We start from the raw sequence: 27,301 nt of genomic DNA on the forward strand, positions 1-27,301 counted from the left end.
TGGGGTTGCTGGGAGATGAAGTGCATTCAGTACTCTGGAGACTTTTCCCACATGTGACCATTGGGGGAGAGAAAGCTCTTACTTCTGACAAACATACAGGCCTGTTGATTTAGTGCGGGGGTCGGCAACCCACGTCTTAACCCTTGTGCTATCTTAGATGACCCCACCCTTACATTGACGTGTTCTCCCTACCATGACAAAGGTGGAAAGATTTCATGTAATCCATGGACATCAGTGAAGATCACAAATCACTGAAGAAAAAAGGTTCAGCGCACTGTCTAGTGGGTCTAGATGACCCAACTCCCAATGTTAAAGTGCCTAGGATAGCACAAGGGTTACGAAGTGGATTGCATCTCCAAGCTCCACTACTGCTGCAAGTTTTGTTGCAACTCAGGAGATAATAAAGCGTGGAAAACCGTTCACAGATGGTGACTACTTGAAGGATTCTTTTATCAACATATCAGAACACCTATTTAAAGACTTCAAAAGCAAAACGAGATAATACAGAAAATCAAAGACATGCTACTCTCCGCTAAAACAGTGAAGGAAAGGGCAATTAAAATTGCAGGCAACATCCCCGATCAGCAAATCAAGGACATTAATTCAGCGCCAACATACTCAATAGCCTGTGATGATTCGTGTGATGTGGTTTATATTGAACAGACTGCGCTTTTATGCAGGTATGTTAACTCCAAAGGGCCGCAAGAAGAAATGATCCAATTAATACCACTGAAAGGCCAAACACGGGGGGAGGAAATATGTGAGGCTGTGCTGAAGTGTTTAAATGACAATGGAATAAACACTACCACCTGATTTCAGTAGCTACAGATGGGGCACCCAGCATGAGAGGATCAAAAAGGGGGTTTGTTACTTTGCTACAGAAAGCATTGGATCGAAATCTGCTTGCATTTCACTGCATCTTGCATCAAGAGGCACTGTATGCACAAAAATTCTCACAACCAGTGTGTGGCAGTGATGAACCTTATTATCTAAACCTGAACTACCCGCAACTGTCATAGGCATGTATTAAGTAACAAAGTAGCAGCCTTTCTGGAGTGATTTCTGATTTTTGTCAGTATATATTTGGAATGACACTTGGGGATATTGTGTTTTGTTGCTCAGGTCTGAGGATAGCTGCGTTGGTTGAGTGTCAAAAAAGACGATGCTGCTGCATTTTACCCTTGCACTGACTTGCTTGGCATTTGCACAGAAATCAAACTTAAACTGTATTAATTTGATTTTAAATACTTTACCTTTTCAAAAGGCTGTGTTTTATTGTACTCTGTTTAGTTTGCAGAGAAGGGGCACGTTATGCACATTCCATTTTGTTTTTGAATACTCAAAATAAAAATGACATCAAAAATCAGATTTCTTTATTGCATTTCTTTCATTTTATCAAAACAATGAAACATAATTCATTAATATTGTAATGAAGTTAAACGTGCACAACAGAGCAGTCACGTGATGAGTCGTTCTCCGCAGAATGCACTGCAGGGCAAATAAACATTTAATGATGAATGCTCATTATTTTTAGCCAACTTAGTAATTTCGATAGTAGGCCAATATAGATTCATATTGCATGTGTTGCCTTCATTATAAGCCTTATATAAGGCTTTCAATATTTTGCGGCTCCAGCCATTTGTTTTTTTCGGTCCAATACGGCTCTTTCAACATTTTGGGTTGCAGACCCCTGATTTAGTGCAATATCAGCAGAAAATGTTTACAGTTTATTTTTTCAATTTCAGGACCTCTTCATCCATGGATTCACAATTCTAATTAAAAGTTGATCAATGCTTAAAAAAAAAAAAAGATGAATTATTTTTAATACGACTAGAAATGACATTTTCTTTAGCCTAAGTAGCAAAATCGAAGGTAAAAAGAGGTGGTACAGCTTATGCACCTCAGTAGCCGACACCATGTTAAATTAATATTTGGTTAGAATCTAGACCAATCAGCAAGCTATTTGATGGCACATACGCTAAACTGAAAATCCAAAAATCAAACATAGGGAGACAGTGAGAGAAGACATAACGATGTGTACACATTTGTGTTGCAAACGCAAAAATATTTTTTTTAAACAAAAACGTTTTTGAAAGCAAAAATCTGTTTTTTAAAGGAAATATTTAATATTTTCATTTGCTACTTAGAAAGTTATTTGCAGTGTGGCATAAATATCACTTTATACTATCCAGGATAAAACATCTAAGGTGCATGAACTCATCAAGCTCAAGGCCCCAACTGACAGTGTGCTTGGTGAATGTCTCACGCAATGGAGAGCAGAGGATGCAGTGCTGGAGGACAGATCCTCATCTGAGGACAAGCGGTACCATCGGACCATACCTGAAGTAGTTACCAATCCTACCAACGGCTAGAAGGGGCTGGCCTACAGGACAGTACTGAAACACTCATCCTGGCAGCTCAGGAGTGAGCCCTGAGCACCAGAGCAATAGAGACTCAGATCCACCACTCCAGACAAGACCCAAGGTGTAGGCTGTGCAAAGATGCATCTAAAACAATCCAGCACATAACTGCAGGGTGTAAGATGCTGGCAGGGATAGTATGGAGCGCCAGAACCAAGTGGCTAGAATAATATACAGTAACATACTGTATGTGCAGAGTATGGACTGGAAACCCCAAAGTCAAACACCTTCGAAAATGGTAGAGAATGAGAGAGCCAAGATCCTGTGTACAGTATCAAGAAATGGCAACATTAAAAAATACTGAAAAAGCATAGAAGGTAAAGGTAGTGCCCATAGTAATTTGAGCACTCGGGGCAACCAAAGAGTTTTTTTATTGTTTGGCTGACAAACAGTAGATTTGACAGGTTGATCCGTCCACACAACACCTGTTCCAAGTCTAACCATGAGTCGGTTTCTGGATTGTTTTTCAACCATTTTAAGATGTATTTTTATCTATTTGCAAGAACGTAGTTGTGGAAGTTAGGAAATTCTAAGCCTCCACAGCTTTTTGCAGATATTAAAGTGTTCACCAATTCTTGCACGTTTGATTTTTATTTTCATAAAAAAATTATATTCATCTTATTTAATATATGTATTTTGAAACTATGTTTGCAGTTTTCAGCTATATTTTGCATATATTCGCACCGCACGTCACTGCATGGTTATGAGTCTGACACCGATTGCTCAAGCCTTTCTGAAGATGAGGAGGAAGTAAAACTCCTCATCTGGCGCTGATTTTTTTGGGGCTTAAGCAAGCATACGCCATTGGCGGGATCAACCAGGTATCCCCAGGAGCTAGAGTGCACCGAAGTCAGGCCTTCCAATGGGGGAATTATTACTGTAAATACTCTACATACGGTCTATAGTGGTGGGTCTGGTTGGGCTGTGGGGCGGCGACAGAGCACATGCAGCACAGGCCCCGGGTCTGTGGGCAGGGCTCAAGGAGCGTGTGCTTCCGGACAACACTGCTGCCTGAGCAGGCTCGGATCCCTCGGGCTGGAATCGAAGGCACCATGGCAGGACGGCTGGATCTGACAGGGCGTCTCCGTCTCACTTCCAATTGAGGAGGCACACAGGGCGACACAGGCTTAAATAAACACTCCAGCAGGATGAAGTGGTCCCTCGCTAGGGACGCAACGGGGCTGACAGGGGAAGGCAGGCGGAACGTGTTGCTAATTGTGTTTAAACACACATGTGCAGAGACTTATGTCTCACAGGATGTTCTTTTGGCTTTTCTGTCAACCAATTGACATACTTCACTGTGAGGAGGATTTTTCGCTAACGGCATTTAAAAAACAAAACAAAAAAAACAACACTTGTTTCTTTCTTTTTGACCTAGTGTCTAGTGCAGGGGTCGGGAACCTTTTTGGCCAAGAGAGCCATAAACGCCACATATTTTTAAATGTAATTTCAAAAGAGCCATACAATAATGTAGTGTCCCTTTCCCACACTGGGGCACTGATACTTAACCTCTTTTAAGGTTCTTTATTCTGGTGACTGCAGACCGCAACAAACGCCGTACAATTAATTCAGCAACTGCTTATTCTCTCCAGCGAGAAGAGAGCGCTTCTCTCAACTTTATATTCCCCTGCTCCCGCTCCAGCCCTCCCATTTCCATTATTCGGCCCATAGCTGAACCCCATTGGTCCAAACTACCTAACAACAGGCTGAGCGACAGAACTGAGGGCCAATCAGATCTCTGCTTGATGCGTTCAAGAACTCCAGAACTTTTAACGCGGCCCAACAGCCACCCAGTCCAAGTCAGTATGCTACGATATGTTTACAACTAAATATACAAATGAATGTGTGTATTTGATGTAATTTCAACATTTTTAAAGTACAATAAGTCTGTGGATTCTTTTTAATAATGTTATGCTGTTGCTGATAAATGAGGCGTTGAGACTTTAAACCTGATCTTAGGTTGGTCTGAATGTTCTGTAGATGTGAGAGACTGCTCACATGTAGACGCGGAGCCAAACACACCCACCCACGCTGCAGTGAGTGACGGGTAGCGGGTTTCACGTTATTACAATCCCTGCGCGATTCACCTGCTTTGAAACCACACCTGCTGCCTGTGCCCACAACTCCACCCAAACTGTGAAATCATAACAGTAAACTGATAGTTTTCTCTTCAAGCACCGATACTACTGCGCGCCTCTGGCATCGCATCGCACCCGAGAAGGACTAGTCTAATGAAAAAAAGAAAAAAAAAGTATAATTAAAGATTTGTCTGCGAGCCACATGTGACCCTCAAAAGAGCCATATATGGCTCGCGAGCCATAGGTTCCCGACCCCTGGTCTAGTGTCACATCACGACGTAATGAGCACCCCTCCCTTGCCTACTAGATAAAAGTTATAGATTAAAAATGAGATTAATGCAATAAAATAAAAGATGCTCAATTGTCTGTAAGTAGTTAATTGTAATTACCATGATAATGACACCCCTAATTTTAAGTAGGTCCAAATTGTGGCTTTTCTGCCAAAAAGTTGTAGTGATAGTTCCAACTTCCAGATGAGCCAGCCAACCTCTGGCTGGAATCTCAGCCAAAACTGAGGCTTAATTGCAATGAAAAAACATGCTTCTTTGCCATTGTTGACCTTGTGTTCCTAACTGATCACATGAAAGTGTATACCTGGCCTGGTGTCCTCGGATGTGGCTCTGGATAACAATGGCTTTCTGTTTGAAGAACCTGAAGTTCCTCCTACAAAGGAAGCCTCTGATGTTCCTCTGTATGGTGATTGCAGCCCAGGTTTGAGTGCTGCTCCACTTATCCTCTAGCTGTCGGTACAGGTGTTCCTTGAGGAAAACCTGACATACAAACATACAGACACAGACAAAAAATAGCACAATGGCATAACCAATAGAGCCAACTTAGTTTCCAACTCTATACATGAACACAATGAAGTGAGGACACTAACCCATTAATACAAGTTATTAGTCAACAATTTTTCCTAGTTGATAGTTGCACTACTTTTTCTTGATTGTTAAAGCAACTTCTCAGAAGTGCTCTGTTTAAGTGTCAAATGATATAAAGTGGAAAAAAAAACTTAGGGACAACCTGGATCTGTTTATTAAACTTTTTCATTTTTTTTAAATGTGCTTACAAAACTGTCAGAACTATATGGGACTCAGAGTCAGCAAACACTGAAAATCAAATGACTGGGCCAAAAAAAACCCTAATCAGAACATCCCTAGTTTTCTTCTTACCTTGGTGAGTCCAAGCTGATACTGTCCCTCCTGGGCTTCAATCTTTTGCAGCAGTGCCACTGTCATATCTCTGTCCAACATCCCTGTCAGCTGCTGGTTCAAAAGAACCCCATACCTGGCACACAAAAACAGACAGGGGCCTCACTGGCCTAATTTTGAAAGCAAAATAAGTAAATTTTTATACTTGCGAGAAATATTTATCTAGGTTTGTATCTGTCCGTTCATTATACTTATGCATCTTGCACATCACTATACAAAGTGTAAAATACTTTTGATTTCTATTGGGAAAATAAAAGCTGACATTTTCCAGTGAGAAAATACAGAAAGAAAAAAAAGAAAAAAATCATACCGCTGGATCATGGTTAGACTGATGTGTGGGGGAATGAGGGAAGCAACCAGGCACAGAGAAGAGGAGGCAGGAGTTTCAGGAACAAAGGAGGTGCTTAATAACTAAAACAAACTACAAAAACCACTGCAGAACTGGCAGGCAAACTCAAAAGACTAGAAAACTTGAAATGGCGAAACATCAAAACTAAAAACTGGGAACTAGCGGAGCCTTACAACAGGAAAGCAGAATGTTATGGACCAGCACAAGAGGAAGGGAAAGACGAGACTTAAATACACACAAACAAGACTAGACAGGTGAACACAATCAGGACAGATGGGGACCAGTGTTGCCAGATAGAGTCACAGTTTTCCAGCCCAAAAGTCATCTGAAAATCTATCTATCTATCTATCTATCTATCTATCTATCTATCTATCTATCTATCTATCTATCTATCTATCTATCTATCTATCTATCTATCTATCTATCTATCTATCTATCTATCTATCTATCTATCTATCTATCTATCTATCTATCTATTGAAGGAATTTATTTTTGTGGTTCTTATTTCTCCTAGGTTTTTATCTTATCTTTATTTCTTTGAAGGTTTTCTTTCAGGTTTACTGTGTGTGGGTTTCAGTCATTTCAATTAAAAGGGACTTCCTGATAATTGCATATGTAAAGAGGTTTCAGGAATGCAGCTCCAACCTCCAACCCCCTTCAGGAGAAAACGGTCTTTGATCTTCTGGGGCCATTTGGTTGTAGGTCTGACTTGGATCATAAATCAATCATCTCAATCCCTGGGAACCGCCACAGGCATCTGCTCCCGTGTGGGGAACAAAGGTGTATTGTCTACTGTATGTTAAGAAGATCCGGCCACACGTGGGGGCCACCTAGGGAGCCATTTGGTTGCGGGACCATGTCAGTCTGGGAGGTGACTTCAGACGCGGGAAAACGGATGCTGACTCCTAACATGGACTGACAGAAGTGGGCAGGCTCCCTGCCAGCCAATCTCTAGCGACCAGAGGCGGAGATTCGGCGGCCATCTTGCTCCCGGGGGAGGATGTTCTGCCCACATGCTTAAAAGTCTGAACTCAAGGAATTTTCCTGTGTCTCCAGACAAGCTGCATGTGAATTCGGAATGTAACCTCTTGCGTATTGCAGGCCTTGATTTTGGACACCCAGATCGATCTGTTTTATTTTGTTTTACTCTGTTTTTAGAAATATTGTTAGGGAATAAATTTGTTAATCTTTAATCCGGACGAATCCCGTGGTTTTCTTCTTCTCGACTTTATTGAACATGCAACAAGGAAAGTAATCTCAAAGCGACAGATTATATTTTCCAACATTAATTGGTGACCCCTGAACGTGAAAAGTGGGGAAGAAACGCGGAAGCGCAACGCGGGTAAGAGGACCGATAGTGGTTTATTATGAGATTTCTGAGACTTTCGGCGAAAAGTCGGTGACGCTCCCCCCCACGTGCTTGACTTCCCTCGAGGCCTCACAAACAAAAGGTAAAGCAGGAACCTGTTCGTAAATTCTGCATATTGACCAGGTTATTCTCTTAGTGAATAACTCAAATTGTGGGGAAGTGAAGTATGTGGACGGCATAGCGCACCTGTATAAGTTTTGTGGTTCACCCTCCTGAAACAGCAAATTGGACTAAGGAAATTCATGAAAATTAATTAGAGCTGAGCAAATTGTGCAGGTTTTGTGTCTGTTTAGCCTGTCAAAATTGAATAAATAGTAAATTGGGAGCGTGTGATATTTGGATTACGTTAAAAAATAGTAGGTTTTGCGTCTGTTTAAGCCTGTACGAAATCCCGTACGAAAACAACAGTGTTACTATAGGAACTAATTTTGCGCGTTTTAGGATTTTCGGAAAAACCAGGAAGGAAGCGAACCTTCACAAATTATTTTTAATGCGTAGAGAAACCACAGAGGGATTCACAGTAAAAATGAAAGGTGCGCTAGACAGAAGAAATGAGGAAACCGGTGAATTTTCTTTTGACGACAGACTTAATGACGCCGACGACTTGACTTTACAACAGCGGTGAAAATGGCTTGAATGAGAATGAATGGAATGAAATGTATGCGATTTTGGAAAGAATGGGATGACAATGTTTGAAATCTGTGTATTTTAACTGTATTTTCCACATTTCCCTGTGTATTGTCTGCTCTATGGACGCAGCCATCTTGTTCATCATGTTTACATCGAACGGACCAATGACGGGACGTTTTACTTGTTTTCGAATGTGTAGACGACTGTGATTGGTTTTGTCTGTACCACGTGGTAAGCGTGACGGAGTCCTAGCCAAAATGGCGACGTGTGGCTGTGATTGGCTTTGTTTGTACCATGTGGTCGGCGAGACGCGTCCCTGACGACCAAATATGACGGAACGTGCTGAACTTTTTCATGAGGAACATTTGAAGAGTTTGGGATGTAATTTGCGGTAAAATCATGATCGTCGTTATCGAGCGTGGTAATGACCTTGGTTGTAAGACAGCGTTGAAAAACAACTTCCAGTGGGTTTTCGGTTCGCCGAAAAAGGTTTTTATGTTGCACAGCGCCTCCGACGGGAGCCTCTGCCGCAACGGTGAGATCAACGTGCATGGTTGCAGGGTCTAATACATTTGGGGTAAAATAATTTTGTAATTATTTCGGTTTTCTTGTGAATACATGTCTCTAATTTGTTTGTATGTCCTAATAACCGCGATTAAGTTCAGTTTTGTTCGAAGAAGTATTATTGACATTTTTAATTTGTTTAAGTTCGTTTTTCTGTTTGTTTTGATCTTGTGCACTGCTGGTTGAATGAGAAGCGAATGAGTGGTGGTTTTGTTTGTTTGAATCATACTCAATAGTATTTGAAAATTGTTATCAGAATGGGGAAAAGGACGAGGTAAAGGAAAGGGAAACATGGTTTTTGAGGATTTGGAAGGATGTGGCAATGTAGACAAGCAGGAGAAATGAAAAGCATTGTAAGTAAAATGGAGGGTTTGTGGACATGGAAAGGTGTGGTATGAAAGTGCGGGTTCTGGTAGAACGGAAGAAGGGGGAACATGAATGTTAAAATGCTAGTTATGAACGATTCATTTCAGTGAAATGGTTTATTTTTGTTTGTGTAAGGTACCTAATTTGTTGTGTTATGTCTTTTGCAAAAACGGTTAAAAGTTCTTGTCTTTGTATTGATTGTCTGTGTTTTAGAGTGTGAATTGTGTTTTTGATTAAATAAGGAAAACCTTAAATTGTGGGATTTTGTTGCTTTTAGTACTTCTCCAAATTCTTTTTGTAGGGCAAAAACAGTCCTTAAGGGTAAGTCAAAACAATTTGTCTTTATTTTTTGATTAAGAGTGAATGATTAGCGGCCAGAATGCATGTAATACAATATAGTTTCCAAAGATTTTGCTCCAGGTCCGTCATTTCGGCCAAAGAAAATTTTAGGGATTTTTTCCCCTTGCTGGCTTTCATTACTGATCAACTGACGGTGTTGGAGACGGTGAAGACTGAACATGACTAATACATTTCTAAATATCTTTCCAAGCAGAAGAGCAGCCCCCCCCCGAGATCTCATAAAACTTTAGACAGAAAACCCCCCTCTGCTTTGTGGGTGAGTGACAAAAGACGCAAAAGTTTACCATCCTCCGCAGTTCTCTAGCTTCACAGGAGGGAGCCGAGTCAGCAGTGACTGACCCCCAGAGCACATTTGAAGAAACAGGACAGGAGAGAGGGGGAGGTTGAGCAACTGAAGAAAAACAATTCTTTACCCTGCTGAAATGATTCACACAGGATAAAAGGTGTTTTACAAAAGAAAAGGAAACTAACATGAATTTTGACTTTTGATGCCCTCAGAGACAGCAGTAGTGACGTGTCATGCTCAGCCATTCGGAGACCAAAACAGGAGGACGGGTGGAAAAATCCTGGGAGAAGCAGGCCACCCAGGGGACCCCAGCAGCAGTTGGAAATGGCATCTATGGCGCTCTGAACCCTGACAGCCCACAACGAGGTGCCCAACAGCAGAATGTACAGACCAAGAGGCAGAGGGTCTGGAGGAAAAATGAACAGTACCCATGACCACTCCAAGCCCTCCTCCACCGTGGCGAGGACCACAGGGCAAGTCGGACAACACCACTTGATGCAGGAGCCATTGTCTTTTTCAAGCTCAAAGGTAACCACTGATGAGTCTACTGGACACTCTACCTGCTCTGACAAATGAACAAATGACTCCTCAAAACCTGCAAAAGACCATCCGACTGACTTTTGACCAGATGGTGGAACATTCATGCGTGCATTCACCAAACACGCCTGTGAATCTGTTGGGATGGGACAGTCTTGTCAAAACAGGAGACAGCAGACTGGATGCCATGCTGGACACCACAGCCGACCCCCACTGCAGACATATAAAGGGCCCTGAAATTCCAGGTGGTTTCGTTAATTTCAGGTTTGAAGCCTGGATTCCTGTGTTTGAAGCCTCCGAATGGTCTGACCTGTACACTCCATTATGACAGAGAGCATGATTAACAGTAAGAAGTATTTCAGCAGGTAGAAGACCACACGTGGCATTTGAACTACACTGACATATATTAACCCTGAGGGCGAGCGGCTTATTGTGCATTCATACACTCACAAATGCAATGATACTAGCTGTCAGACACAGCTGTATCTCACATAGGATTAGACTAAGCAGGACATTAACAACACATTGGTTAAGTTGTGTTTTTTCAGGTGTTCACTTTCCTCCCTCAATAAAAATGTACAGGTTCATTTTGCCGTTCAACAACTGAGCAGAGAGGAGACGGCTCATGAAGATGCAGAGGTGATGTTAAAACGCTCTCTGATGCTTCGTGGTCCACAGGTTCAGTTGATGTTGGTTCATTTTTCATCGTCCCCCCGGTGGTGATCCAGGTAACTACAGGAGCACAGATTTTAGATCTCAGTGCAGCTGAGTGACTGATGCAGATGAAGGGAGGAAGGAAACTCAGTCTGGGCTGTGGAACTATGGTGTCATTGAATATTCGTATTCTTCATGGTGTACTTCTTTGAAACCGGTTTTAAAAGTAGATGGATTGCATATGATTTAAGCTAATGTTAATTTGAGTTGATGACGTCACCATTATTATAAAACCTATACGTCCCTGATCCATATTGCATGCTGTCACCTTTAACCTCACAAGGTGTGTTGTTTGTTGCTATTGACTTAGCACACGTTTTCTTTTAATGGAATCATTACATAAAAATAGCAGACCATTGTTCGCATTATAGTACAGAGGGGTTCATAAAATCCTTCTTGCATTTTTGATCACTGTTTAAAGTCTCTCTGACAGAACATTATGCTATAAAAGGTTTGTGTTTTCATGATGTAGGCTGATGACCTCCTGCTGGCAGTACCAACTGCTGAACTCTGCCTGCAATTAATGAAAGATCTTCTGTTGCAGTTGTATTATTTCTTCTTGTGACCTTGCCTTTTACAGGAGCGTGGACAGGACGCCTGTTCACCTTATCTGTGCACCAAACTGTTGTTTTTATGTTCTTGCTTTACATTTAATTCGTTTTATGTGTTTGTCCTGGAGCTTAGCCCCAGGCCAAGAGAGGGAGGTAGACAAAAGAGGTCTTAATGATTAAAAGAAGGACATTATTTTATTATCGTTTAAATGTATTTGTCTAGAAAGAATGTTTAAATAGTAACACAGATTGACCATTTTTAAAATTTTAAAGCTTTGTGTGTCCATCTGATTTTCTCTCATCCACAGCAAGGATGAGTAGGTTCTACGGCTGGGTCATTAGACAACAGCCCATAATAAACTTTTCTTTTTCTTGAATTTGTATTTTCCCCACTTGTGTTCTTCATAAAACACCACGAGGGGAAGCAGACCTTTGAGAAGAGAAATGTGGTGGACCTTTTCCATCATATTTTCTCTTACTGCGCATGCGTAAATTGATTCTTGTCTCATTGTCTTTTGTGTTTTATTGTTTTTTATTTTTTAATTTCCGGACCCTAACACTAACAAAAACTTAGACCCACAGCAGAATCATCTTGGCAGAACAGTACCACAGCAGTGGACACCCCAAGTCCTTTTGCAGCCGTTCTGTTGATTCACCATGTGTCACATCTCTGATAACAGGCTTATTGAGAAGTCCATAGGAGGCCAGATCCAAGCTTGCCAGAGCTTGTGGGACATGCAGAAGGAGGACGCGAGTGTTCGAGGCCCGAAATGACCTTTTTTGGACTTTGTTGCATTTTATAAAATTGCTTACTGTTATGTTTGACAATTTTCTTTTTTCTTTTCGTCTGTGTGATTTTGTTCTGCTTTAACATTTCTCAATTCCCCTCCTTAATTCCAGGTGTTCCTTTTTCTTACAGGAAGTGCTATTTTATTGTCTTTATCTTTTACTTTTTAGAATAATTTGAATTTTTATTTGTGCATTTTCTTTATTTACTATTTCATGTATTGTTCTTTGTAAATGCCAATGTGCCAAATATCTAATGAAGCATAAGTATCCTTAGGGATGGTCGCTGATGGGGCACAGGACCGTAGCGAGAATTTTCCCTGTCCAACTGAACGTTTCTTAAAGATGGTTAATGCAAGCTCTGACAGGTTTTCGCTCCTACACTTATGAACAAATCATTCACACCTTTGAAGGGCACATTGGTTCTGATAAAGATTGTGAGGGCGAGAGACCACAGCTGTTTTGATTGCATGATGTGATGTGTTTTTATTTTTTGTGTGACCTCACTTCGTGAGGTCAAGAGAGGGAAACTGAAGGAATTTATTTTTGTGGTTCTTATTTCTCCTAGGTTTTTATCTTATCTTTATTTCTTTGAAGGTTTTCTTTCAGGTTTACTGTGTGTGGGTTTCAGTCATTTCAATTAAAAGGGACTTCCTGATAATTGCATATGTAAAGAGGTTTCAGGAATGCAGCTCCAACCTCCAACCCCCTTCAGGAGAAAACGGTCTTTGATCTTCTGGGGCCATTTGGTTGTAGGTCTGACTTGGATCATAAATCAATCATCTCAATCCCTGGGAACCGCCACAGGCATCTGCTCCCGTGTGGGGAACAAAGGTGTATTGTCTACTGTATGTTAAGAAGATCCGGCCACACGTGGGGGCCACCTAGGGAGCCATTTGGTTGCGGGACCATGTCAGTCTGGGAGGTGACTTCAGACGCGGGAAAACGGATGCTGACTCCTAACATGGACTGACAGAAGTGGGCAGGCTCCCTGCCAGCCAATCTCTAGCGACCAGAGGCGGAGATTCGGCGGCCATCTTGCTCCCGGGGGAGGATGTTCTGCCCACATGCTTAAAAGTCTGAACTCAAGGAATTTTCCTGTGTCTCCAGACAAGCTGCATGTGAATTCGGAATGTAACCTCTTGCGTATTGCAGGCCTTGATTTTGGACACCCAGATCGATCTGTTTTATTTTGTTTTACTCTGTTTTTAGAAATATTGTTAGGGAATAAATTTGTTAATCTTTAATCCGGACGAATCCCGTGGTTTTCTTCTTCTCGACTTTATTGAACATGCAACAAGGAAAGTAATCTCAAAGCGACAGATTATATTTTCCAACACTATCTATCTATCTATCTATCTATCTATCTATCTATCTATCTATCTATCTATCTATCTATGATTGGGAGAAACAACAATATACAGCTTTTGTAGAATTTTTTCCCCTACTGGACTGATTAAGTACCCGATGCGGTGATTTTTCAAAATAAAACATTTCTCAAAATCAAAGATAGTTCAGACTATTAATAAAAGGAGTACAGTATTGAATTCTTTTTCAGCGGGCCGGCGTTCTTGCATTCATTTTCTTAACCCGCTATAACCTATCTATAACCTCTTCCATCCTTGTGCTGCGCTTGCGCCAAAGCGCCCCGACTACTACCGTGTCAACCTGCTGCTATGATAGGCTATGATGACCGTGTTTAGCGCTCTCTGTGGTGGACACACTGAGGAGCGCGGGGGAAAACAACTCTGAGCTACAGAGGATATGAACAGGTGAACAGGTGGAGCGGAAAAGCAGGTAGAGAGGCGGGGGAGGGGCTTTGGCTTCAAACTGTCAGAGATAGAAACACGGACGTCAGATTCACACGCAGCTTTCTCTGCGGGAGTTGAAGCAGAGACTTTCTCTGGGATGATTTTATGAACTCAAACATGGAAACATGATTACCATGCAGAACTCTCCAAAATATTAAACCTGATCTCTCCACATTCTCCGTGTCTACCATGCATCGATACACAGACATGCAGCGATCGGACCATAACGTTAGCTCGTAGCTCCGCCCACACGCGACCGCGGTGTCAGCTTTAAACAACGCAACTTCTGAGAGGAGGGGCGGGGCGGCAAACCCCCAACAACAGGTTAGATGACAGAACCCATTAAGCGTCTCTGCCTGGTGCGTTCACGGAGCTTCAGAACATAAGCCTTCAACAGCCACCCAGCCTAACGTAGTCCGCTATTATATATTCATGAGGGGAAAAACCCGCCGAACAGACCCTAAAACCGCCCAAATTATGCATACCCGCCCAAAGCCATTTTTACCCGCAAATTTAGACCCAAAACCGCCAATTGGGCGGAAAACCGCCCAATCTGGCAACACTGATGGGGACCAAAAGTCAAATTCGAATACAACACAAAACAGGAAACCCTCCAAAATAAAACAGGAAGTGAACTCAAAACACAAAAGCAAAGAAACTAAAACCGTGACATAGACTTAGATAAATCTGTTTACTCAGTGTCTTCTTTACAGGTGCTATTAAATATGACATGGTCCCTGTGTCCTAAGTTATCAAAGAGGTTTGATCCATATGTGCATTCTCCTAATTAAAGAAAAATAATTTCATAATAAACTATAGACATTGCAATGATTTGTTACCTATTTAGAACATATTTTTCTGGACAACTAATACAGCTTTGAATGAGAATGAAATGAATTTATGGTGCATGATATCTAATTAACTTATCGTGTCCTAAGAAGATATTTAATTTTTCATTTTATGCCTTTTAAAAGAAAACTTGTTTTCCAATGCAAAATTTTACACCAGGGGAAATTTGTATAAAATATGGCAGGTTTTTACAAAAAAAATTCTTCAATACAGACAGATTGATTTAAGCCCTAAATTAAAGCTTTGGGTTCTAGTATTAGATAAATTATACACAAATAAAGACAGGCAACAAGATTACCCAAAACACTTTTGTATAGATGTGTTTTAGTTGGAATGTTGTGTATGTTTACACACCTCTGTATCAAGTAGGAGTACTGAATCCGAATGGGGTAGCCTTCTTTTCGAATGTGGATGGTTTCTAATATCCCTGCATGCCGCAGCTGATCAGACACATAGTCCACATCAAAGATCCCAGGAAGCTGACAGAAGAAAGAATAAAAGGTTAGTCCCTGTTCTATGAATAAAAACATTCTGGAGCTGGTTATTCATTTATCTTATTATCAAATCAGTACGGAGAGGGAGGGAGAAAGATGGATGGATGGACAAAACAAAACTTTATTGATCCCAGGTTTGAAATTTTGAGACACTCACGGACATAAAAGACTAAATGTCTTGTTGTATCATCATTTTGTTATACTGATCTAATTTGGGATCTAGGCTAGCTAACATGCATTTTGCTTACATGGTCTCCCAGAGAACATTGTTTCAGCAGGGTGCTCAATTTGTGGCAGCCGTCTGGAGGGAGATTTGCAAGCTACTGGTTTAGCCTGTCTTCTGGTTTTCCTCCCAAGACCAAAGGCCAAGTGGAGCGATTCAACCAGGACTTGGAGACCTCTCTACGGGCAATGTGCTCCAGGATTCTGGGTACTTGGGCCAGTCACCTTTGGATAAAATATGTTCATTACTTGCTCTACAGGGTTCTCTCCTTTCCAAGTGGCCTATGGATAGCAACCCCCTCTCTTTCCACATCAGGAGCTGTCTACCTCTACTTCTGGTCTGCAGGTCTGGTGCGGCGGTGCCATCAGGTCTGGAGACAATATCGAACCCTGTTGATCTGCGACCAAGAGAGGCTTTCGCTGATCACTAACCACCACCTAACCCGACTTCTGTATACCACGGATGTGGCTTTCCTCTGCCAACCTTTCCCTTGAAGGATGTGCCAATTCAGTTTATTTATATAGCCCAAAATTACAACAACAGTAGTCTCAATGGGCTTTATACCGGTAATTGTAAAGTAAACATAATATCATAAGTATCATGATTACATAGAATTCAACAGGAATATTCTAAATTGAAATAATTAAGCAGACTAAACTGGGCATCACTGCCCTTAGACCCTCCTTCGCGGTGAGGAAAACCTCCTTAAAAAACGGGATCTGAAAAGAAAGAAAAAAACCTCAGTGGTGTCCACATGAAGGAGGGATCCTCCCCCAGGATGGACAGGCGATGTACCAGAACTCTTAGAGAAGAATTAACTTATCTAACTCTACATTTTCATTCGTAAAAAGTCCAGCAGATGGGCTTCCTCCAGATGTAGTTGAGGGACAGCTCGGGGCACGAGACGAGCCAGGAAACTGTAACCGAGCTTCCTGGGGCCATTTTTTGTTTCCGGATTGTCACTCCAGTTGCACTTTGTTTGGATCTTCCCCCCACAAGTGCATTCGGTGTTCCACGTCAGAAAGCTTAAACACTTCAAGAAGAGTTTCCTCCAGAATTCCCCCTAGAGGCCCACCTCCTTAACCTCGTCTGGTTGATAGAGACCTGGGGCCTCATTTATAAAACTTTGCGTAGGATTTTCGTCAGAAGTGGCGTACGGATGAAACATAGGACGTGCGTACGCACAGAAATATTCGGATTTATAAAACCGTGCGCACGCACATCCTACGCATCTTTCCCTTAATAAATCACAACCAATTCTAAATGCAGCGCAGCTTTTGCGGCCTCATGACACGCCCATAGTTGCCCATAAATAGTCCGTGAAACGCCCACAAATGAATATTCATTGATTGCGAAACCATGGCACACACCGAGAGGAAATGAAAAAAACGTAACTTCACTCAATGTGAAGTAGAAGTTATCGTTGGCGAGGTGGAAAAGAGGAGAAAAGTGTTGTTTGGAGGGCACAGTGTGGGCATTTCTAATGCCAAAAAGCCACGTGAGTGGCAGACGCCGTTAATGCTGTAGCCTCACAACCTCGGACCGTGGTTAAATAAAAAATAAATGGTCGGACATCAAAGTCGAGGCAAAAAAACGTCTGGTGCTGCATCGCCAGCAGAGTGTGTCTGCCACGGGGGGGACACCGGAGCTGACCCCTCTTGATGAGAGACAAGCGGCAACAATTGGGGAATCCCTTAGTGGAGTGGTGACTGAGGTGCAGGGGGATGCCGACGCGCCAGATGCACCGGGTGACACACCCCCAAAAGCCCGCAGAGGTCCAACAGGACGGCTCGAGGAAGTCGGAACCGGCTCATAAGCCAGTCGTCCTCGTTTGCCAGCACGTCTTCTTGCTGTCTAAAGATGCGTTCACTCCAAATTCTTCCATTTGCCACATCTTCTAAGAGCGCAAGATCAGCCATTGTGCGTCATTACGCATTGTGATGGGGCATTTTATTTCCATCCATTTAATTACATCTGACAAGCTACAGATGTCGGTAATAATCGACGTGGAAATGGGAAGTTGATCAGCGCAAATGTAATTTCTTGTTGCTTTCTGAATGGTTGAGACATACGCCATACATTGTTTTATCAAAAATAAAACAAACTAAAGGCATATGCATGGATACCATAATTCTGTAGCTTATGAAGAAATGTTTTACTATGAAAACAACTTTCCCAAGTGGACAATTAATGCATCTCTCTCTATCTATCCATCTGTCTGTCTAATTGCACCTATATCTGCTCCGCCAGATGGACACATTGACGGGAATATCAGTTTTGTACATTATTTTGTTCTGTTAACTATATTATTTATGAGGATGAATTGCACAACATGCCAATATTGCAGAACATTTTTCACTTTTCTTTTTGCAAATAAGTGTTCATTTGAATTTCTGTTGTAATTTTCGTTTGATTTTTTTTATTTGTTTCACTGCTGATCGATCAAACGGGTGTTCGTGTAGGCTGTTAATTGTAAGACTTGCTTTGTGAAGTCTTCATGTTATTTCTGAGAGGCAGTATTGTCATTTTCATTTTCACGTGTTTCTTCCATCTGCCGACGGTGTCGCCGTTTCTCATTCCATCCGTTTTTGTGCGTACGCCTGGGTCAGAGCTTGCGAGAAGGACCGCACATTTTCCCATCAAGTTTGCTTTTTATAAATCTCAACTATTGCGTAGAGAGTGGCGTACGCCTTCTTTTGTGCGTATGCAACGTTTATAAATGAGGCCCCTGGTCTTGCATTGCGACACGTGACCGCAAGAGTTTTGAACACAGAGGCCTGAAACTTGCATATAAGTGAGTTTACAAAGACTTTCCATTGAAAGTGGTCGCTTGATGGTGCATTTCCAAGCCCTGTGTGAACATAGTACAAGACTGGTTTTAAAAGATTCTTCAACTAAGTGCACGTAGGAGCAGAAGGAGGCAGCACATGTAGAGACCCAAACTGTTGGAATTAACCACAGTGAAAATAAAACCCACAATGTGATGTCCTTGTATGTGGACGCCAGGTCTCAAGAGGTTAACGGGTAAGTGTGCATGTATATGCAGGGAGGGGGGGGGTAGCATCAAATATGTAGGCTTTGTGGTTTTGTTTTTCCTATAATGTAGAACCTCTACATTATGAAAAGATTTAAACAAGTAAAGAGTCCTGCAAATTTCCTTACCTTGACAAAGTTTGGCTTCAGGCAACGAATGAAGGTGGTTTTACATCTAAAATTGTGGCAAAATGAAAAAACACAAGTGTCAGATGGGCAAAAACTGTTAAAATAAAGTGATAAAACCTATTGGGCTTTTAAAATTTGTCTGTGCAGTTTATTACCTGTTGAGAAATTATTAGCTGAACCTTTACGAACTACTTAAGTAGCGGAAAACACATCCCAACCTAGTAATACTATGTGTCAAAGACAATTACCTTAACAAGGGTATTAGTGCACAGACCTATAAGAACATGGTCATATATACCAAAAAGGCCCCAGTGTGGCAACCTCATTGTTTTTCAGCATAATCACCACGTGGCCACATGGTGGTATTTGTAATCGGTGGGAGGTGGAAGTTGCATTTTTAAAATGAACGGTGTGCTGACATTGGACAGTGGCTTTCTTGGCACATTTGGAGGTTGTGCGGTGGCGGTCCAGAAGCAGGCGGGTGGAAGGAAGGCAGCAGGGAGATATTTGACTAATGTCAGAGTGTGAAAAAAATTTGTTTTATTATTATCATTGTTTGAATGTATTTGGTTAAATGCATATTTAAATGTTAACTCAGATTGACCTTTTTACATTTTTAGAAATGGTTCTGTGTTTGTTCATCTGTTTCTCCTCCCCAGCTAGGATGAGGGGGTTTTACGACATACTGTCCTTAGCTGATAAGGAATACTGTTTGAACTTAGAGTCCTCCCAAATGGTTCATTATACGACACTCCCTAATGAACTTTTCTCTTTGTTTGTAAATTGTAACCTCCTACTTGAATTCTTAATAAAAGGAGCACTGGGAGAAGCAGATATTTGAGAAGAGAAGGGAGTTTGTTGTGATAACCACTAATATTTTGTGGGATTTGAATATGTTTGCTAGACCTGAAAGTGTACTTAATGTAGGACACATTTGGATGTGATTTCATTGTTATATTATAATGAACCCACACAAACACCTACACCTAATGATAATAATAATAATAACAACAACAACAACAACAACAACAACAACAATAATAATAATAATAATAATAATAATAATAATAATAATAAAACATAATAATAATAATTGTGAAAGACAAGAATGCTAGAGCAGTGCAGCACATATATGAGGGCTGTAAGACAGTGGTGAGCTGTGCTTTTGGTGTTATAGATGAGGTGGAGGTGGGATTACATCAGAAATCAGCTCTGAGCCCCTTCCTGTTTGTAATAATGATGGACAGGCTGACAGATGAGGTTAGACAGGAATCACATTAGACTATGATGTTTGCAGACGATATAGTGATTTGTAGCGAAAGCAGGTGGATATGAGGAGCCATACAAAACATTCTTCATTATGAAACACTCACAGACCTAAAGTATATTCTAGCTAACACATACCGGTAGATATATACTCACTCACATACATTCTCCATTCATTAACTCCATTCATATACATTTACTCTCACGTAAATACATTCTACCTCTCACATGCATACACACTATGTTACCAAAAGTATTTGCTCACCCATCCTAATGATAAGAATGAGGTGTCCTAATCACTTGGCCTGGCCACAGGTGTACAAAATCAAGCACTCAGGCAGACATAGTTTTTTTAAACAATTTGTGAAAGAATGTGTCATGAATTGTTTCCAGGACCCAAAAATAGGACAAACTCAGGAGTGCAAGAAACCAGATATATTTTATTATTTAACTTGAAAGGAGCCCGGTTCCTGGAGAAATACAGCCAATGTACGGATGTGGGATGAAGAGTTTGATCCACAGGTAGAAGAGAGGGACAGAGTGAAGTCCTCAGTATAGCAAATGGATGTAGGTGTGGCTCCAGAAACAGAAATCAGAAAAGAGAGAGACGCTCGTTGAAGCGTGGTGGAACTCAGGGGTCTGGGGCTTGGTCACAAGCAGCCTTAAATTTAAAATCCAAATAATAATATCCACAAGGGTCTCTGGGAAACGGTTCCGAAAATTGCAGGGGTGCCGGGATTTACGAGGCTTGGGGCAGAATGGTGTGGCAGGGAAACAGGAGCAGAAAATGGCCGTAGCGACATGAAGCTGAGAGCAGAGATCAGAGAATGGCTGAGCATTTTAGCTGGAAGCCAGGCTGAATGGCGAGCAGACATTGGCAGAAAACAGAGCAGGTGAGTTGACTGAATGCTTGCAGTGCAGCGATCCGGCAGGATCAGTGGCAGAGCTTAATAGGAGCAGGCCCAGGTGGAGGAAATCAGATAATGACAGAATGGGCCGCTCTCAGGAGCTCAGTGAATTCCAGCATGGAATTGTCATAGGATGCCACCTCTATAACATGTCCAGTTGTGAAATGTCCCTGCTCCAACATGTTCCACAGTCAACATTCAGCTCTATCATAACAAAATGGAAGTTTCAGAACAGCAGCAACTCAGCCAAAAAGTGGTAGACCACGTAAACTGACGGAGAGGGGTCAGCAGATGTTGAAGTGCATTGAGGTCGCCAACTTTCTGCAGAGTCAGTTGAAAAGAGCTCCAAACTTCATGTGACCTTCAGATTAGCCCAAGTACAGTATGCAGGGAGCTTCATGGAATGGGTTTCCATGGCAGAGCAGCTGAATCCACACAAATCACCAAGTGCAATGTATAGCGTCGAATGCAGTGGTGTAAAGCATGCCATCCCTGGAGCAGTGGAAACACGTTCTCAGGAGTGATGAATAACGCTTTTCCATCTAGCAATCTGATAGACAACTCTGGTTTTTGAGGTTGCCAAGAGAACGATACATATTGAACTGCATAGTGCCGAGTGTGAAATTTGGTGGAGGAAGAATTATGGTGTGGGTTTGTTTTCCAAGACTTGGGCGAACGACCCCTGTGCCGAGTGCCCCTCGCTTCTGCTCGTAGGTGAGGGCGGGGGTCTGTGTCCCCCTCTGGGAGCCATCCCCTGATTGTTGGCTCACTATATCTTCCAGCCTCCTCAGCGCTGGATCCCATTTACAATCACCCAGCTGGGACGCAGCAGTTATCAGTCTGAGACTTCAGCAGTGCACAGAACCTCGCTCAGTACAAAGTATTGTTTGTACCATATAAACCTGACCTTCTCTTAACCTGACCCTGATTGTGCTTTGACTCCGGAATCTGACTCTGTTTCCCACCTGCCCCGACCACTGCCTCAACCATGATTACTGAAGCCTGACCCCTAAAACTGCTTAGCTCGTGTTTGACCTCTGCCTGCCTGTATGAAGGTAAATATGCTCCAAAAAGAACACTCTTGTAGATTTGATTTGAGAAGTTGTAATATAGAATGTGAGAACTTGCACACCAAAAATCTGCATCTGTGTCTAAAAATCTTCTGCTGTGAGCTGACAAATTCCCATTTGCGTGTGTTCATTTAGAGTTACAACTTCAAATCCGTGATTACAACTGCTCAAATGTGCTGCTGCGTGTGCGAAAGCCGCGCACCGCCCTCGTCCAGCGGGATCCTCGCATCTCCTTCCTCTGCGGAGCTCGGCGGCTGGGTCCGACACGGTGACGGCACAGCACGGTGACGGTGGAGCGTGGCTGTGGTGGACCTAGCCGCCGAGCTCCGTGGAGGAAGGATAGGCGAGGATCCCGCCGGGCGACGGCTGGGTAAGCGCCTATCCTTCCTCCGCGGAGCTCGGCGGCTGATGGCCGCCGTGGCCCCGCGCCTGGGTCCGCGACAGCCGCGGGAAACGCGTTAATCTAATCTAATATATTTTTTCAAATGTTAATACATATGATTTTTAATAAAGCTGCTCAATAGCCCTGGCCCTATTGTCCTGCTACAACAAAGATGATTTTCCTGCTGACGGTCCGTTGGCAGCCGTCTCGCAGCATGTCTGCATTTAAGCAAGAAGAGATCATTTCTCATTAAAATGCAGGAAAAAACTGACTTTTGTCTTTAGAAATGCATTTGCATCTGTGTTAACACAAAACGATTGAGATACTCTGTCACATTTGAACGTTTATCAGAAGAGTTCTTGAAGCAGAAAGTCCAAATCTGTGAAGACCTTTCTAAATTTACCAAGTTCTCTGAGTCCTGCACTCTGATTGGTTGACTCCACCTCATCTAACCTCACCCCCCCCCCAGTTCCATTTTCAGACACTGATCAGTTTTAACACAAGTTTCTCGCAAGGAATGTGTAAGAATCAGAGCGCAGTTGTAGCGCACTTGTGATTTGCGCCAGCAGATTCGAGCACATGCAGCAGTACATTTGAGCAGTTGTAATCACAGATTTGAAGTTGTAACTTTAAACGAACACATGCAAATGGGAATTTATCAGCTCACAGCAGAAGATTTTTACACACAGATGCAGATTTTTAGTGTGCAAGTTCTCACATTCTATATTACAAGTTCTCAGATCAAATCTACAAGTGCGTTCTTTTTGAGCATATTTACCTTCATATGCCTGACCCTGTCTTAGCTCTACAGACCTACAGTTGTGTCTGACTTTTGTGCTGTTAACCTGTCTGTTTAATAAACCTGCTGCATGTGGAACCAGCTATCTGCCTGTCTGGCTATAACAATATCAGAATTTAACAGTTATCATTGCCAAACATACAGAGAAAAAACGGCGGAAGGCTCACATGCGTTGCGAGGCAGCCATCCCTTTTTTTTATGACAGAACTAAATGCTGAGTTGCTATTGCTCTTCTTTCACCTCTGTCTCAACCTCACAGGTTGCATGAGTTAAAGAAAAGTAAAGTGACATCATTCTATGACAGTGCAAATCACACGGTGGGTAAAACCAGAGTCACTGAAACGCAAGAGACTCATAAAAATTGACGTGTACCTCTCCAGACGAGTAGTAAGCTCCGTCAGGGACTGCAGAAAGTGGGAAGCAGCAGTAGAAGGCTGCTGTCTGGGCCCACGCCCCCTCCAGCCCAGTTCTCTTTGTTGGATGTAATTATCCTGAAGTTTCTGAAAAAGCTCAGAAATCATCTATAGGATTGTATGAAAGAAGCAAATTTATACTGTCTGGAACTCTTGAATAAGAAGTTTATTATGTAAAGCCAAAAAACGCTATCTGAGATCTTCATTTAAATTGGAGTCTGTTTGATTAAGCCACAATCAGCCAGTCTATCAGCTTAAACTGCATGGCATGAAGGCACCACATCTTTAATCAAGCTTACAACCTTCTGCAAAACCAACATATAACTTGTGCTTTCTCGTTCCCAGGCTTAAGGGTTAGTTAACTTGTTAGACTTATTAGTCACATAATACAAGTGTGTAAAATTGCTAATTGAGCATAATCTCAACACTTTCATGAAAGGGTGAACTCTCAAAGGTTGTCAGTACTTGAGATATTAATGGTTTAATATTAAGTTTTTTCAGGTAATGTTAAATCTACTGTACTGTATTTACTAGGGATGTCCGAATATGATGATGTATTTGGAAATTGTATCTTGATCAGGGATATTTATATGTTTATTATTACAATCAGTGCTTTAAATTTCAAGTTTATTATTACAGATAAATACTGTCCTAGGAAGTCTGCATATCATGAATAGATCACAACATGGCTCACCTGAGTCCGACTCCGAGCAAAGAGCTCCACCACTTCTGCTCTGAATTGATCATGGTTCTTATTTAGGAAATTATGAACCTGCAAGGAAAAACCATTGTCAGTCTGATGTATTTGCTCAATTACTGAGTGATAGCAGAGAGAGAAGTCTTTGTTACCTGGTATGTGACGGGCCCAGCATAGTGATAAATGGTAAAAACTGGCATCTGGCTCTTGGGCTTGGCATAGTAAGGGTTGTGTGCATGTTGGTAGTGGCACTTCTGCAGGAAAGTGTGGTCGGTGGCCTGTGTAAACCCCACAAGGACACAATTCAGTATTCTAAAAAATTTCAAATCATATTTTCCATGATATGATACAGATTCATTCAACAGACTTTTCTGGCAGCATAACAACCTCAAGGATAAACTGACCAGAACCAGGACAGTTCCAGTGTGCTTTGCAGACTGAAACTCAATTGAGAAGTAAACACCATCATGTTATACAGACCCTCTTGTAAAAATTAGAATACCATGAAAAAGTGTATTTATTTTCACAATTCCATTAAAAAATTAAAACTTTTATAGAATATAAATTCAAGGCCCACTCTTTAATTGATTTAAAGCAGGAGTGCTCATTACGTAGACTGCGATCTACTGGAATGTAATGGTAGGCCATAAAAGATAAACGAAGAAAACAAATGAAAACATATTGACAAAAGTAGCTGGCATGCCAAAAAGGAGGGGGCACTCCTGATCTACAGTAAACCCTATTTCAGTCAGACAACTCTTGCAAAAGAACATTTATTTCACGACATCTTTAGGTTTTCACAACATCTTTAGGATGACATTCACAATTTGATTCACAACTTCGTTTTGGCATAAGGCTCCGTTCAATTCCTTGAGACAATTATTTTTCCATACACTTTCGGGTAACAACCCCCGTAACGGAGCCCACAGGTGGAAGCCGGGGAGGAGGGAGGGGCAAAGAATGAGCGCTGAAGGTAAGAGAGAATGAACAATTGTACACCTGACTTAAATAGGACGCTAAGCAGGTGGGTTAATTAACAGACCCGCCCTAGGGGAGTAACCTGCAATTCTGCCGAGTGTCTGCCCGAAATGCGACGAGTCGCTTATAATGGAGAGGGGGGCGGGTGACATTTCCAAAGCGTGACTAACTTAACCGCTGCTTAGCGAACAGTGGCACCTGGCCTGTGGGCAGGGCTCGAGACACACATGCTTCTGGGCACTGCCGCCTGTGTTGGCTCGGATCCCGCAGACCCAGCAGCAGGAAACATGGCAAGACAGCTGGGTCAGACGGGGCATCTCAGACTTGCTTGTGGAGGTACGCAGGCTGGCTGGGTCCTCAATAAATGCTCCTGCGGGCTGGAGTAACCGTCCGGTGTGAACCTGTCGCATAGCAGGCCGGCACTGCAGAAGCCCTGGTACGTGCCGGGGGAATAAAGAAAGAAACAAAAAACAAAGTGCGAAGACTCCTGGCCTTGAGCAGCCGCCTGAAGAGGTACACCAGAGACAATGAAGCAAGACGAATAAACAGGCGTTTCACACCTGTTTTTTAGCAGAACAGATCCACCGAGGCTGGAAACTTAACAGCACTTGAAAAGTATATAGGAGAAAGAGACAGCACATAACAGCAACGCTCAATGGCTGGTTTCTTTGAGAAAAGAACATAGCAACCCTCCTGAACAGAATCCAGTAACCATCATAGTGGCAGACATCCAAGAAAGAGTTTCAGGTATGAAGAACTGGACAGCATCGAGCCCTGACATGATACATGCTTACTGGCTAAAGAAACTCACAGCACTCCATGAGCGCCTGGCAGCACAAATAAACCAGCTGCTAAGAGATGGGACTCAACGCGAATGGCTTATGGAAAGTCGAACAACACTGATCCAGAGGGAACCCTCAGAAATCTTGCAAAAGGTTGAAAAGTTCAAAAGGGCCGGATACTTTGGCAAGGGACTGTATTTACCTTTTATTGTTATGTGAAAATAATCTCTGTCTTTATCTTTTGCAATTTCTCCATGGTATTCTAACTTTCTGAAATCCTGATTTTTGTGAGTTTTATTAGCTCAAATTTATGTAAAAATAAACACTTGAAATGAATTACCGGTAAATAGTCGACCATGAGCCTATTCTAAGAAAGTTTAATGTTTTTGATGGAATTATGAAAATGAATGTAACTTTCCATAAATGTTCTTTTTGGGCAAGGTCTGTGTATCTATACACAGCACACACCATTAAAAATGATATGTGATCAGATGTTTCCCCCCAAGTGATTACACAATTAAACTACTTTTCTTTTTTCTTACAATATTTCCTAAAAAGCCCCACTTCCCATTTTCTTTAAACATAAATTTGATGTTTTTAAAGTGATTTTTTTTGTTAATATTACGGTATTTCTTTTTATTATTAACAAAGGACATCTTATCCATTGTGTAAATTTCACTCATTGAATCCATCTTCACATTCAGTATTTCTTCCTGGTTCAACTTTCCCACCCTTAAGCGAAAAAATACTCCCTAATCAGTCAGGCCACCAAAATTACTCAAACACCACAGTCCCCACTCAGTGACCTGTACAGGTAATCAGTGATAAGGAAAGTCACCTCCATCACTGAGGACCCCCCCCCCCCCACCCTTTCCATCACTCCTTCTCTCTCCTGCCTTCAGGCAGAAGATAGAGAACCCTGTTTGCCAGGACAAACAGCTACAAAAAAATAATTTATTCCCAATGCAGTCACTCTGCCTAATTCCCAGTAGTGCTAGTTTTAAACTTTATGTGGATGTGTAGTATGATTTTTATGTATTTATCATTTTTAAGCTATTTTAGTTATTTTAAGAATGTTATTCATTAATTAATTTTTATACATTCTGCTGTGTTAAACAATTAAATTCTGTAAATTCTAAAGTTTATCTGTCTGTCTGTCTAAAAATAAACCTTCCACAATTAGACAGGCCTCCAAATTGCACACCAATGCAAGCGTGCAGACATATTCACACACACACAAGGCCTTGGG

At 41.9% G+C, this 27,301-nt stretch overlaps 1 protein-coding gene and 1 long non-coding RNA gene across 2 annotated transcripts in view; one reads left to right on the forward strand and one right to left on the reverse strand.

The window, feature by feature from the left end:
- myo15b (myosin XVB) overlaps window positions 1-27,301 on the reverse strand; it is an 88,589-nt gene that overhangs the window by 46,397 nt on the left and 14,891 nt on the right. The window contains exons 15-21 of the mRNA XM_078938116.1: window positions 24,445-24,570; window positions 24,290-24,367; window positions 23,555-23,703; window positions 18,758-18,803; window positions 15,233-15,357; window positions 5,668-5,782; window positions 5,093-5,268 (exon numbers count right to left, since the gene is read on the reverse strand). Of these exons, the coding sequence (XP_078794242.1) occupies window positions 5,093-5,268; window positions 5,668-5,782; window positions 15,233-15,357; window positions 18,758-18,803; window positions 23,555-23,703; window positions 24,290-24,367; window positions 24,445-24,570 (815 nt within the window). The remainder of the gene's footprint in view (window positions 1-5,092; window positions 5,269-5,667; window positions 5,783-15,232; window positions 15,358-18,757; window positions 18,804-23,554; window positions 23,704-24,289; window positions 24,368-24,444; window positions 24,571-27,301) is intronic.
- Window positions 7,104-13,465, forward strand: LOC144987936 (uncharacterized). The gene is made up of 2 exons (XR_013651625.1): window positions 7,104-7,397; window positions 9,843-13,465. It is a non-coding gene; the product is annotated as an uncharacterized LOC144987936 (long non-coding RNA).

The sequence above is a fragment of the Oryzias latipes genome, chromosome 19 (assembly GCF_053564925.1).
Source record: "Oryzias latipes strain Hd-rR chromosome 19, Olatipes_Hd-rR_3.1".
Classification (NCBI taxonomy): domain Eukaryota; kingdom Metazoa; phylum Chordata; class Actinopteri; order Beloniformes; family Adrianichthyidae; genus Oryzias; species Oryzias latipes.